Source organism: Papilio polytes, unplaced genomic scaffold (assembly GCF_000836215.1).
Source record: "Papilio polytes unplaced genomic scaffold, Ppol_1.0 DF823835.1, whole genome shotgun sequence".
Taxonomy (NCBI): domain Eukaryota; kingdom Metazoa; phylum Arthropoda; class Insecta; order Lepidoptera; family Papilionidae; genus Papilio; species Papilio polytes.
The window spans coordinates 786253-801857 of NW_013525369.1; the positions used below are offsets into that span (position 1 = coordinate 786253).

Below are 15605 nucleotides of genomic sequence, written 5' to 3' on the forward strand. Positions count from 1 at the left end.
CATTTAAAAATGTTACAATCTGTTACGTCCAAAACCTGGTTCATTTATAAAAAATTTATTGCTTTTTTGGCAATTCTTACGTGACAACATTAATATCTGGAGCTTATTCTCCATGTAATTTCTTTCGCTCATCCATACTGATATAATGAAAAAAGATTTGTATTTTTATATCTATTGGGATAACTCAAAAACTACTAGACCGATTTCAAAAATTCTTTCATAATTAATAAGCTACATTATCAGCGAATAACATAGACTTGTTAGTTGGTTTTTTTAAATTCTACGCTGGTGAAGTCAGGAGCAACAGCTATAATAATTTAAAGGAGAAAGATTTGTATTTTTGTATGTATTGAAATAATTGAAAAACTGGGTCGATTTAAAACTTTTTAAAAAGCTACGTTATCAGTGATTAACACGAGCCATATTTTTTTAAATTCCCGTGAATGTAGCCGTTAACAACAGCTTTAGTACATATACAGGATTGTAAACCAGATAAAGTAAACCAGACATTCGAGATAGAAGTCCGTAGTAGGGGTTGTTGAAAATTGTTTGGCTTAACGATCGCCCTAACAAGTGGACACGCCAGTACTTCAATACTATTGAATTTTTTAACTGCGGTCGACGCATATTGAATTTTAAAGCGATTCCTCGATGAACAGCGGCGGTTATATTTGGGCCCGCATCGGATAGGATGTAAATTTATATTGTTACAACTTTCAATGTAAAGCATAATTAAATGGAAGACTTTCATATTTATAGCCCTACTATAAATATGACTAAAAATAGTTTTTTAATCTCAACAGTGTAAACGCAAAATTGTTTGATTATTTATAGTTTACATCTTACTAATATAATAATTGAATTAGTAATAGAATAGATGTAGAATAGTCTAGATAATAAATAGGACACTAATTTTATTTTATTTTTAACTAGATGGTCCTTTGCGGCTTCATTTATTACGAATTATGAAAACTTTATTTTATTGTGTTTATTATTGTCAAATTATCAATTGCAAATGTCAAAATTACCGTTACCATAACATTCTTGCTTCCTTAATGTTGGTAGCTTGTAGTTTATGGTATCTTTCCCACATGAAGATTTTTTTCATCGATTTATTTACCTCTTAAGTTTATTAGCGTAAAAATGTATAGCCTCAAGCGTGCTAGTGTAGGGCTTTTATTAAAGAAGGATTTATTAAAAAATATGGTGTTATTGCTGACATCCTACGCCACGAAGTAGTGAGTGTTTACGCTTTATTATATTAGTATAGATTCCGCGCAGATGAAGTCGCGGTAACAACTAGTCTATAGTAGTTTCATGTTGTTTCTGACTGTGATTTGTATAATATTCTATAGTTAAAGTCATTATGATTAGTGAATAAATTAATCATCTGAATTATGTTGTTTAATAAAACAATATGAAAATAAATATTCATTTTTTTTATTTTTTACGAAAACAATACCTTATTTGTATTTACAACAATAGGCGTTGTTTTAAATACATTTAAATAAAACTGCGTCTAAAATCGGTAACGAGGATTCTCGGTTAACTTTGTAAGGCAATGTTTTTATATTATTTTAACAATGAGTCCTTTGTTACATAAATGTTTGACCTTGCCTTGTGGCGGTTCCCGGCTCTAGAAAAGGTTATTTTCGCAAAATGAGAAGCTTTTTCGAGTTATTATAATAACTCAAAGGAAATAAAATTTTAAGCATTTATCAAAGCACTTATTATAATATTTAAACAATTATTTTCACTGTTTTGCAAAAACAGGTAATAATCATTCGATTGGCGAGTTGCCATTAGCGAAACACACACATTGCAATATGGATATTCCTCGTTATACGTCATAACGTATAAAGCGTAAACACACACTTCTTTGTTGCCTAAGATGTCAGCAATTACAGCATATTTTTGAATAATTCTTCTTTAATAAAAAACCCTACACTTACGTTACGCTTTAGGCTTAAAGCGTGACGTAAGTGTAGGTATATATAGCCATATATTTTCACGCCATTAAACTTAGGGGGTAAATATTTTGATAAAAACCCTAATGTGGAAAAGAGACCATACGATACGAGCTACCAACATCAAGAAGCAAGATTACCATAGTAAGGTCATTGGTTTTGACATTTGCAATTGATAATGTAAACAATAAAATAATATTATCACAATTTCATGCGGAATAAGCCGCACGGGAACAGCTAGCCTCTTATAAATCATCATCATTCCCAATTCCGTATCCTAATTCCCGCATGGGGACACCTGATTTTTGTCTTCCAGGTCTATCTTTCGCCATCTCAGTCACTCCCGTCCCATTTACCTTCACGCAATCTATCCATCTCTTTCTAGATTTACCTCTACCAGTGTCTAATCGTTTCGCACTAACGAGAGGGATATAGTTTTCTTCGTCAGCTTAAGTACCGCGTCAGGCCGATATCGGCCTGTTAAAAAGTGCATGTGTCACCAACATATCTCATTTCTCTTAAAAAAATAAATAAAATCAAACAGCAATCAATATCAACTAAAAACTGTATATTAATAATGTAAAATAAGCATTACAGAAAAAGTTATAGAATATACAAAGAACATGATCTTATCGAACACTTCTGCTATTTCACGTCGTGGATTGAACTCCACGTTATCAGACTGCATTTCCTCGTAGTTGCCCAATCTCGGCGCGAGACCAACACCTGAATCACGATCTTCATCACCCAAGTTACTCTCCCCAAGAGTTTCATAGATTCTGCACAACTGGAATGTAAAGAAACTAATTGTTGATTCCATATGTCTTGGAGCGGACGGACCTTTGACTAATTTAAAACTGTTTGCGATTGTCGATTGTTTCAACTTCAACTGTTTAGTTGCACAACTGAAAATCCAGTTGTGTAACCTCCTTATAGCTCATAGGAATCGAGGGGCGACTGAACAGTTTTGCGATACTTTAGTCAAAGGTGTACACGCTCTAAGGTAATATAATCAAAATTAATACTCGATGTGATAGTGTCAAGGTTGTGGGAGTATCCTGGATGCGGGAGGCACAGGACCGATCATCGTGGCGATCGTTGGGGGAGGCCTATGCCCAGCAGTGGGCGACATATGAATGAATAGTAGTAGTGATATATTGTTTGCACATAGATTTCAAATTTCTCAAACTACCTAAGTAGCTTTTAAGGAACCTACGACGTAAAGTATGGAAATATTACTGTAATTATACTTTTTTTATAACATAAAGTGGCAAACGAGCAAGCGACCACCTGAACCCACCAAAATGGCGAAGCGACCGCTGCCCATAGACATCCGCAATTGCAGATCCGTTGCCTACCCTCATCCGTCAGAGGAGGAGACGCACATATAGAGGATATCTCCCCTTCCTATGTATCTCCTCCTCCATCAAATCCACTTCCTCTTCCCATCCTCTTCTTATAAGAATAAGAAAAGGGTGGTAAAGAGAAAGGGACTTAAATTAGGCCTCCGGCGCCACACTCATCAGACGAAACGGAATTGCTTCCATTTGACGGCTGTCTTCTGTGTGGTCGTGGTATTACTGGGGGCGAGCCCTGCACTGCTAACATGTTAAAGCGGGCACTACCACTGTTAGTTCTTCTCCTTCTTACTAATATAATAAATGCGTAAGTTTGAATAGATAGATGTTGGTATGCATATCCAAAACGGCTTAACAAATCTTGCTGAAATTTGTCTCAAATGTAGAACCATAGTCTGGAAGAATATAGATTACTTTTCTAGTTATTTCCGTGCGGACGGAACGCGGGCGATATCTATGATAGTTATAATATAAAAAAATATGAGACAGTAGAAACGTACCCTTACTTCAGGTAGACAAAATAATATTCTTAACCATCGATGTAGTAAAATAGTACTTATGAATGGTTTATTGCAAATCTTATCCGCCGTTTCCATCATTAACAGCACGTGTACGAACAGAGCTAATATTGCACCGAAAAGTACAGTCGTGTACAATACCACTGGAAACAAAACAAATAAAGATTTAATTAGGAAAAATTTAACTAGATGGCGCTATTATTAATAAAGGATGTTTTTGTCTTACACGAGATAAAAATACAACGTTGTGAAATCTTTACTAATATTGTAAAGAGGAAAGATTTGTATTTTTGTATGTATTGAAATAACTTAAACACTACTGGACCGATTTTAAAAATTCTTATATCATTAAAAAACTATATTGTGGTTGATTTTTTTTTTATTTCACGTGAACGAAATCGCGAGCAACAGCTAGTTAGCACTTTAGGACATGGCTACAAAAATGGTTATCCAAAAGTAAAGAAAGCTTTAACGCCTTCTACCTCACAAGATGTCGTTATCTACATATACTAATATTATAAAGAGAAAAGACTTGTATTTTTGTATTTTTGTATGTATTAGAATCACGTTAAATCTACTTGGCTAATTTAAAAAAAAAATCCACTAATAGAAAGGTAATATATCTGTGAGTAACATAAGCTATATTTTTTAATTTCACGCGGGCGATACGCGAGCAACAGCTAGTCTATATTAAAATTATAAAGAGGAAAGATTGTTATTTGTATATATTCGATTCACATAAAACTAATGGACCGATTTTAAAAATTATTTCACCATAAGATAGGTTATTTATTTGTCTGAATACTTACATATTGTAGGAACAGTATGACAAGGTACTAAATAGTCGATATAACAAAGTCCCATGCAAATAACGATGGTGGTTCCCGCGTAAAACCACACGCGTTCCATTTTCAACGGCTCCGACCAAAATGACATTAGAACGAATGTTACCAACACTGAAAATGTAAAGTAAAATGTATTTTTATAAAAAAAAACACAAACGTTCTAATTAAAAAGTTAGATTACGACAATAGTGATACTGAAACCATAAAAATATTCGATATCTTACTAATTGTAAATGCGAAAGTTTAGATGGATGGATGTTTGCTAGAGTTTGTAGCCTAAACTGCTGAACGGATCTCAATGAAATTTGTCATAGATGCAGAGGATAGTCTGGAAGAACATATAGGCTACTTACTTTTTATTTCCACGCAGACGGAGTCGCGGGCGAAAGCTAGTATTTCGATGAATCAATAGTAATTAAAAAAAAAATTCAATACTGGTAGTAAAAAAAAAAAAAACAGTGTTCGATATTTAAAATAAGTTAAAAAATGCAAAGACTATGAAACGCAAAGATACTTACCTAATAAAGGCGTATAAAACACAATATTATACGAAGAAGCTCTTCTCTTGAGATTCATAGTTATGAACAACCTATCACTTGTGGACATACTGTCGTTTACGTCAGTGCCGATGATGTCGCCGATGTCTCTCCAGGCCTCCGCCGATATCACGTACTGTTGTATGTCCAGTTCCCATTCGTTTTGTATCACATCGTCGATATCTGTAAACTGTTTTAATCACATGATTCAGAATTAAAGTTGTGGACATTAATATATCTGACAGTGGTAGAGCTTTAACATCTTCGCACAGTAGGGACGGCTCGCCCCCAGCAATACCATACAGAAGACAGACGTAAAGTGGGAACAATTCCGCGTACAGTCTGATGAGTGTGGTGCCGGAGGCCTAACTTTTCTCTCTTTATCTTTCTACCCTTTTCTCATGAAGAAAGGATGGGAATAAAATGTGGATTGAAGACACATAGGAAGGGGAAATGTCTCATCTATGTGCGTCTACTTCGTCGATCAAGGTAGGCAAGGCATCTGCAATTGTGGTTATCTATGGGCAGCGGTCGCTTCGCCATTTCGGTAGATAAAGTTAGCCGCTTGTTCTTTTACCATCTTTTATTTTATAAAAATTTAAAGTGATAAAATACCTCTAGTACTAAATCCAAACTAGACACTGTAAGTTTTAGAACAAGACATGATACTTAGAATTTAAAACTTTTTACTAGCAACATCACTTTTAGAAGAGGATAGAGATGTATGGGAGAGGACATACTGTGCCCTACTGTGAAGAGCAGGTTGATGACTAATGAAATCTTTTTTTGAGTTAGTTTATATAGGTCCTCTAACGCCTATGAACAAAGACATTAACTTACGCCTTCCATCTCTTCTAATTTTGGTACACTGAGGGTTATTTGCTCAGATGTGTCCCAAGATTGGATTACTAATGAGCAATTGTATTCATCCCGAGGCCACCTGTAATACGACCAAATACTCTTTAACTCTGTATTACCAACTTGGTTGCTTTCATGTATTTTTCATACCTATTCAATTTGGTCGAGTAATCCACACACCACGTGTATATTGTAGTTTGGAAATGAAATACAGCTTCCCCGCTGTATACCATCCATATGTGGTCAGGATTATTTGTGTCTAGCATATCTAAATTATCAGAACTGAAAAAAATGTCATATTTCTGTGATGTTACCAATAGATGGCGCTCTTAAATTCGTAAATCGCAGCATTATGATTTGGATTAATTTAATTTAGAAGTTTTTACACGTTAATTACATTGAAGTACAAGTACGATAAGCATGTCATTGAATTATAACTTTAAAATGGATGCAATTTACTTGAAAACGAAGAAAGTCGGCCTCCAAATTTGTCCCTGACGAAATGTCAAGCTTGTAGTCCCATTAAACTTGCTGGGATTCCAAGCCATGCTGTTGTCCATCCAACTCTGTTAACAAACAATTATGAAGTTATTACAATATTGTTGAAAACTCTAACTGAAACCGTACGTCTAATATTGGATCCATATTGGTTAATCAGGATAGAATATTCCAACTAAATTTAGTATTAGTAACTTATTCTCTACATCCAAAGGCGCTTTAGAGCGTTTGCCTAAACTATCGCACAAATGTTTAGTTGTGTCTATGAGCTTATATGGAGGTTTTACTACTCGATTTTTAATTGTGCAACTAAACAGTTGAATTGGCTGCGAAACAATCGACGATCGGACAACAGTTGTGCGATAGTTTAGTCATAGGTGTGCGCCCGCTCTAGAGCGTGATTGAATGTGGATAGCTACAAAGGTAGAGGAAGACCGAAAAAAATATGGATGGATTGTGAAAGATAACATACTTAAGAAACTAGTGTCTTCAGATATGACGGCTGATATAGATGTATGGAAGAGCACATACTGTGCAAACCTGTAGGGACGAGGGTAAGTTAATGTGTTTTAATTAATTTTCTTACCATAAACACAGACAATCCAGTAATTAACTTCGCATCTAACGCGTTGTAGAACAAACTCGTTACTTTGATTCCAAGTTTCACATTCATTTGTTCTGTCGGCGGTAAATTGGGCATTCGTCCCATCAGTAATGATGTCTTCAAACTATCCGAGCTTGTTTCATTGCGCTCTACTGCTTCTGAATTAGGTGTTGCTGTAAAAAAAATGAAATGAACATTAAATTCACATATGAGTAGTTTAAATATAGTGTAACTAAGTAGAAATTTCATCAAAAAAATTACGACTTTTCTTGATCTGTGTTCATATGACCGGGAGGCTAATTGTAGCCCTGATTCCCTTTCTAAACTTTTTAAAGGACTCTTTATTTACAGAGTAGGTTATAGAAATTAATTTGAAGGAGGAGAGCATGTTAGAGGAAAATGTCCGTCATGTACATCCTCTGATCTATTCTTTGAAGGGACATACCGTATCTTTAGGGCCTGTCTCACCACTGGCTAATGAGGTTAAGATAGCTTAAAAATTACGTCACGGTCAGATAAGGTAACAACATCCGATATTTCCATCACATTTTTAACACTTTGGATTTCTATCAGACAATTTACAATTTAATCTTCTAAATTATTCCAGATGTCTATGACATTTTTTAGCAATCTTTCAATTTTATAGCAAAACCAACTGCAGAATTGCTTTGCTTATCTGTTTGTGAACTTGTACTTCTAAAATAAAATGTTCCAAGGCTCAATTTTCTTTAGAAGATAGACTAAGGGTTAATCAGATTTTTTAAGACCCATATTTACCGGCGACTTTTCCCACATCTAGCAATAAAAATAAAGTACTAACCTGTCGTATCATTGTTACCCGGTGCTGGACAGTCGTATAAGAATTTAGCCTCAACTCCATTCCACGCAGCGAAACTGAAGTATTTAACTGGTAGAGGGTCGACATCAAAATAACTCAACACTGGTAAAACTTCATTCTCCTTTCCAAATTCTATTAAACCATCTGAAAACAAATTGTTTTATGAAACACTAAAGGCCTGTCTCACCACTGGCAGATAGAAGTTCGGATAAAACTAAACTTTTCAAAGGACTCTTTATTTACAGAGTAGATAGGAGAATTTTATTTGAAAGAGGAGAGCATGGTAGAGGAAAATGTCCGTCATGTACATCCTCTGATCTATTCTTTGAAGGAACAGATCATATCTTTAGGGCCCGTCCCGCCACTGGCAGATATAGGCTCAGATTAAAAGCGTCACTGTCAGATAAGGAAACAAAATCCGATATTTTGATTACATATTTTACACGTTGGATTGTTATCAGACATTTTACAATTTAGTGGAACAACCCCTTTAACAGTGGTAGAGCCCGCTTTAACATCTTTGCACGAATGGGCAGGCTCGCCCAGTGCAATACCACGACCACACAGAAAACAGGCGTGAAGTGGAAGCAACTCCGCGTTTCGTCTGATGAGTGTGGTGCCGGAGGCCTAATTTTAGTCCCTTTTCCTTTCCACCCTTTTCTTAAGAGGAAAGGATGGGAGGAAAAAGTGGATTGGACGGTGAAGGAGATGCATAGGAAGGGGAAATGTCCTCTTTATGTGCGTCTCCTCCTCCGTCAATTAGGGTAGGCAACGCATGTACAATAGCGGATGTTTATGGGCAGCGGTCGCTTTCCATTTCGGTGGATTCAGGTCACGCTTGCTCGTTTGCCACCTCGTATTATAAAAAAAAACTGTCGTTCGCGCGTAATTAACAAACTTCATTAGTAACCTATGTTTTCTTCCAGATTTTGATCTACATCTGTGGTAAATACAAGATCAAATATCCATTGAGTCGTTCTGAAGATATCTACTAACAAACAAGCATCAATTCATCTAAACTTTTGTATTTAGATCATTAGCGCGCTCACTTACTGCGTTGGCGCAGCGACCCAAAGTGGGTCTTGGCCTCCGACACGAGAGCGCTTACACCTTGGACTAAAATGTCGCACAACTGTTTAGTCTCGCTGATTCCTATGAGCTTATATGGAGGCACACCACTCAATTTTTAGTTATGCAACTAAACAATTGAGCTGCGAAACAATCGACAATCGACAATCGCACAACAGTCGTGCCATTTTTAGTTTAAGGTGTGCCTGTTCTGAGTAAGGCATTTTTTTTATAAATAAACACTAATTACCGTTATATATTTTGATATAAAAAGGTCTGAACTCGATCGCTGAGAGGATACCGACTGTCTTCGATGACGCTCGAGCATTCCTTCTTAAATTGCGACGAAGTTCCGTAAACCTGTTGCTACCGCCGCCTATCACTGTAAATGAATAGAATTTATATAGAACAGTACTAAATACAATAATAATATCACATTTACCTCTGAATTTAAAGTTTTAAAGGTTAAATGTAATCGACCAAGAGATGGCGCTGTATTCTTTTGTATTAGATTTTTATTAAATGAAATTATTGTAAGACTGCAACCATTATTAAATATTATTATTTCATATAAGCAGTTGTAAAATTGTAATTTATTATAAATGTAACAATATATGTATGTTAATGGCTGCATAGACATTTTATGGAATAAAAAAGGAAGAAGTAGTGAAACGAAAAAAAAGGAGAGAATGTCAAGATGAACAAACATGATGTCAAAAATTTTTGTTATGTTGTAAAATAAATTTAAGTAAAAATAAAGAAAACATTAACAAAAAAATGGTGTTAGTTTATTGAGAAAACACAGCCTTAGGAATAAACTGAGTATAAGCAAAAAATAATACAAATATTAGCACAAATTTTGCTTGTAGTCTAGTTTATTCCTAAGTTTAACTTTGTAACTTTATACCGCGTTTATTTGTAAGGCTGCAATTGTAGAGAACAACATTTCCGTGTTGTTAAATTACTTTTATTTAGTATTTCATTTTTGTATTCATCATTACCTCAAGCAAGTTTATGTACCGTCACTAAATTTTCTATATTAAGGTGTGTAACCCCACATCTGACGGCACATGGAAAATCTACTTCACACCTGTCTTTTTTTTGGTATCTGGGGGGAGATACCATGTTTTTTTTTTAAAAAAATGATTATTTTTTTTTAAGAAAATGGTTATGTGAGATTTCTTCTCACTAAAAAGCGCCTCGCTGACGTCCTCGGGTGCGATTTGAGGGTCTTGGAATCCCCAATAGAACGCAGTACTATACGTCTGTCTAGAGTGCCAATTGCCTTAACAGCTAATATGAACTCACTTTTACTTACCTATTTCATATACAGGATCAGTTATAGACGGCTGAGGTACAGTCGATAAAAGAATGTGTCCGTTGCTTCCTGCCAGTATAGCTAGATGCATCTCGAAAATTAATTCTGCTTCGGTCTTCAAATGTCGTCGGTCAAAGGAATCGACGCGGTAGTAAGTCTCATAGACGTAACCGTGTCTGCTTATATGTTCTTTGCAACGTGAGGCCACTAAAATCATAACATTATACATTTTAATTCTAGGAATATAAGAATGGTTGACATGCTTACTGCGTAACAGGCCGATATCGGCCTGACGCGGTGTTTAAGTCTGTGCGGACGAAAACTATGCCCCTCTCGCTATTGCGAAACGATTATTACAGGTGTATACATTGCATAAAATGTATATTATGATTCCATAAAGTTATAGCAATTTTATCTATCCTAGTGCTGGTGGGTCTAAAAAGGCCTGTCACGCACTGGCGGAAATATCATTGGGGGCGCATTTTGGCCCGTCGCCGCACCAGATGAAGAGTTATGATTTTACTTGCCGCAGTAAACGTGTTAAAGCAGTACAAAAGCGTGTTAGAGGTTGACATTTCTCTTACCACATAATAGAAAGTAAAGATATCATTTAATGACTCTGAGTCATCATCATCTCCCCTGCCTTATCCTACTCCCGTAAGGTCGGCGCAACGGGTTTTGGTCCTCCAAGTAGCTCTATCATCCGTCATCTCAGTCATCACTCCCTTCTTGATCATGTCACCTTTCACGCAATCCATCCATCTCTTTCTAGGTCTACCTCTACCGGGGTACCTCCACATTCATAACTAACGTCCTTCTTGTTACATGCGATTCATTCCTTCTCATAACATGCCCATACCATGCTAACCTTTTAATGACTGAGTAAAAATTCCAAAAAAATAGCTTTAAAAATATTTTAAAACCAACTAGAAATGACTATCTCTTGTAAAATAAAAATTTAAAAACTAGTGTTCTGGATTTCTTTAAATTAAAATATCCTGCGTTTGTAATTAAAAATTATGGGTTAAATGAAAAATATACAATAACTGGCAACAAAATTGGACATAAAAATAAAAAAAATAATACTTACTGTCATATGTAAATGTATAATTAGCAGACACGAAACTGTTAATCCAAAAATGAATCACAAATATCACGATTTCTCTTAACATTTTAGTTAAATATATTAAAACGAGCTTTATAAAGCTGTATTATTTTAAATAATATAATCGACAACAATAAATGGAAGTTTTCCAGTGGACTTACAATAAAAAACTAACTACAAAAGGGACGTTTGTGTGTTACACCGGCACCACTACTGGTAAAAATTATAATTCCGCATAGTATGAACGTAATGCTTGCAGTTTGACACAATATGACGTCATATATGTTAACAAAATAATAATTTTAATTAATATAATACAAAAAAATAATTTTAGAAGTTCTTTAGATGCTTTAGAGATATAGACGGGAATGCAGTTTCTGTTCCAAAAGAACGCCCATATTATATCAGAAATATTACCAAACATACATAGTAGCAAATTGATGTGTGACTTTACAATAAATGACTTCTAAGAGAGACAAATTAAAGAAATTAGAGCAAATTAAGAATAATCAATATTTAAAGTATAAAATTTACTTAAATATATGTGATACTGCCATAATAATGGCCATTCATGGCGGAAACGCATTTATAGTTATCATGGCGGACACGAGATAACGCGCAGAGTGGCCCTATCAGCTGCCTCGCTAAATATTCTATTTGTACTGCAGGATAAACTTACATTCATTTACACGCGTGTTTGTATTGTAGCAAACACTTTTGAAAAAAAAATAAGAATATTAAAACCAAAAATGCATATGAAAATTACTACATAAAGTAACAATAATTATCTTACTAATATTATAAATGCGAAAGTTTAGATGGATGGATGTTTGTAAGAGTTTGTAGCCTAAACCGCTGAACGGATTTCAATGAAATTTGGCATAGACATAGAATAGTCTGGAAGAACACATAGGCTACTCACATTTGTTTTTTAAATTCCACGCAGATGGAGTCGCGGGCAAAAGCTAGCTATTTAATCAAACTAATATTATAAATGTGAAAGTTTAGATGGATGGGTGGATGGATGGATGTTTGTTAGAGTTTGCAGAATAAACGGCTGAACGGATTTCGATGTAATATTGTATAGATGTAGACGATAGTCTAGAAGAACACATAGGCTACTCACTTTTGTTTTTTATAATTCAACGCGGACGGAGTCGCGGGCGAAAGCTAGTTTCCCGTAAGTGCAAGGACATACTTTCAACAAACTTAATTTATCATTAACTGCCTGTACTAGAGGTGGAGATAAAGAAACGTTTTAACATTTCTCAGCCGGAAAAGGTGGCTCCAAGCTGGACTTGTTAACAAAGAACACGGCGATATATTAAACGAAGTGACGGTACGGCCATTGTTCGCGGCTGCTCTTTCAACTTCCGCCTGACCTGGTTCGACAACGCAACACTACTTTATTAATGTACCCCGCTTGACTCTTGTAATTTACAATGTATCCCACCTTTATTCATATGCAAACTCAATCTTACAAGCTTAATCTATTAATGCTGAGTTTCTGAACTTTCCGTTTATTTTGCTAGCTCGCTCGCGACTTCATCCACGTGGAACAAAAATAGCCTATGTTACTCGGCCTTAAAACTGTGAATCTAACAAAGAGCTTATAGATATTTACACTTCAAGCTGTTACAACAACAATATATATTTCTATACTAATATAATAAAGCGTAAACACACACTTCTTTGTGGCCTAATATGTCAGCAATTACAGCATATTTTTGAATAATACTTTTTTAATAAAACCCCCTACACTTACGTCACGCTTTAAGCTATATATTTTCACGCTATTAAACTTAGGGGTAAATAAATTAGTTAAAACCCCTAATGTGGGAAAGAGACCATAAGCTGCTGCCAACATCAAGGAAGTAAATTTGCCATAGTAAGGTAGTTGGTATTTTGACTTTTGCAGTTGAAAATTTGACAAATCTAAACAATATAATAAATTTTTAATAATTTCGTGCGGATGAAGCCGCACGGGAACAACAAGTATTTTTTTATATCAATAATTCAGTCCTAGACGATTTACGTTTAGGCCAGGTGACTCACCGATGCTATGACGTCACAGAAGACAGGCGCAAAGAAGAGCAAATTGGGATTCGTTAGATACGACTGTGGGTTGCCTAATTCTAGTCATCTTCCCTTTAGCAACTTTTTTTAGTAAACTGAAAAAGAGAAAGAGGTTTCCTTGTTTTGAAAATTTAAGAAGATAATGTGAAAGAAATGTAACAAAAAATCCCCAACGTAATAAAGACATTCTCCAATCTACATTGATATTGGTATATTGAAGTAGTAATGAAATTAGAAGAGATTGGGTAGAGGGCGCACTGATCGTCCCGAACGTTTGTCATCCAGTCACGTGGAAGTAGCTGATAAGTCAATGGCTCTTGTCATTTTAAGTAGCGACTCGTGACGTCATCACGGAACCAATGTGAAATCACCCATGTCCTACGCCTCTTCAGTTTACACTGGCGAAACATGTCTCTAATAAAAGGGGACAAACGAGCGGCGGGAACACAGTGGCCAACGACGTTGATGGACATCCGCAACACTAGAGAAACTACAGTTGCGTTGCCGGCCTTTGAAATGATAAGCTCGCTTATTGAAGGTCCCTAAGTAGCTGTTACTTGCGACTTCGCCTGCGTTATATTAAAAAACCTAGCTTATGTTACTCTCTGATAACGTAGCTTTTTAATGGTGAAATAATTTTTGACATCTGCCCAGCAGTTTTTGAGATATTATAATACATACGTAAATACAAATTTTTCCTCTTAATAATATTAGAATACATGAAAGGGAGGACAATAATTTGTGGTTAAATTTAAAAAAAAATCATATTTTAACTCGCACAATTATTTTAAAATTGTTTAACAATTTAATTTCGGTCTCAGCAAACATTTTTCCTCAATAAGAATATATAATGAATGAAATTAACAAGCTCTTCATTCGAGGATTTTTATAAAATACCACAACACTTTCAATTATCCATTCCAAGAGTTTGTTTTAAAATTATCCCTTGAGAATCGCAATTTTCTGGCAGATCGTAACATATCTAGTCAAATTATAAATTGACGAAGTTTGCAATCGTTTGGTGGCATGCAATAAAATGTAAGGAAGTCGCTAGGGTTGTCACGCGTTGCTTTGTGAACGTTCTTTTTCCGTGTGACCTGGTTAGTGGGACGTCGGTACACTAGTTTATTAATACAGGTCACTTCTGCTCGCACAGTTTTAAGTCTCGTCTATGGAATTAACGTGGATCATTTAACTAAACTAACTAAACTTTGATTAAACTGACTTTTATTTTTTTTTATTTAACTAAACTTTAACCATCCCTTTGGAACGGTCATAAATTTTTGAATTTAGAATTTAATAAACGTTTTCACTATTTTGAAAATCGAATGCGGAATTTTTAATCTTTAATTTTAAATTTTTTGATAAATTCCAAATTCAAAATTTTGTAAACGTGTATTTTTGATAAACGTTTGCTGAATTTTAAAAATCGAATGTAAGCTTTTTTATTTAATTTAAAAAGTACCATTTAAAAAATTTACTTGTATTTTAAAATCAATAACAATTAAGACATGGAGATCTTAGTAAAAATGTTATTTGTTAATTTTTAATTACACTAATAAATAAACGATAAAGGTATTCCTGTGTTTTATGTTAAATGTGAATAAAAATACAAACATGGAGGCTTTTAAAAAATGCAAATAACATTTCATTGTTCCGCGTCCTCTGTAAAACCAATTTGCGTCGAGTTGGTAAACACAATATCTGAATTAATGAAAAAATGCTACCAGTAACATTATATAAAAACGATAAAGCATTTCATTAGAATATTCAATACCAAGTTCTTAAAAAAAATGACTTCATACCATTTGACTTGCGTCAGTCAGTATGCACATGCAAGACTGCTTAAGATGGCGGGGTTTTTTTTTTAATCATCATTGTCATCATCAACATCTGCAGCAGCCATTGACAGCAGCAGACAAAATGTTTATTTGTTTTTCTGTTTCGAGTAGAATCAACATCAATTTAAATTCTAGAACCAATAGTAAGTCTTTCAATGAACGAGGAACTTGGTTA

At 34.9% G+C, this 15605-nt stretch overlaps 1 protein-coding gene across 1 annotated transcript; it reads right to left on the reverse strand.

Annotated features, from left to right (window-relative positions):
* Positions 1–2514: 2514 nt before the first annotated feature.
* On the reverse strand, positions 2515–11719 carry LOC106103215 (neuronal acetylcholine receptor subunit non-alpha-2-like). Its single transcript, XM_013282907.1, has 12 exons — positions 11499–11719; positions 10409–10615; positions 9341–9472; positions 8005–8166; positions 7167–7357; positions 6542–6648; positions 6233–6364; positions 6065–6164; positions 5207–5414; positions 4653–4799; positions 3826–3986; positions 2515–2754 (listed from the first exon to the last, which is right to left on the reverse strand). The coding sequence occupies exons 1-12, from the start codon at positions 11578–11580 to the stop codon at positions 2539–2541; spliced, it is 1845 nt and encodes a 614-aa protein (XP_013138361.1). The 5' UTR covers positions 11581–11719; the 3' UTR covers positions 2515–2538.
* Between the last annotated feature and the right edge of the window lie 3886 nt (positions 11720–15605).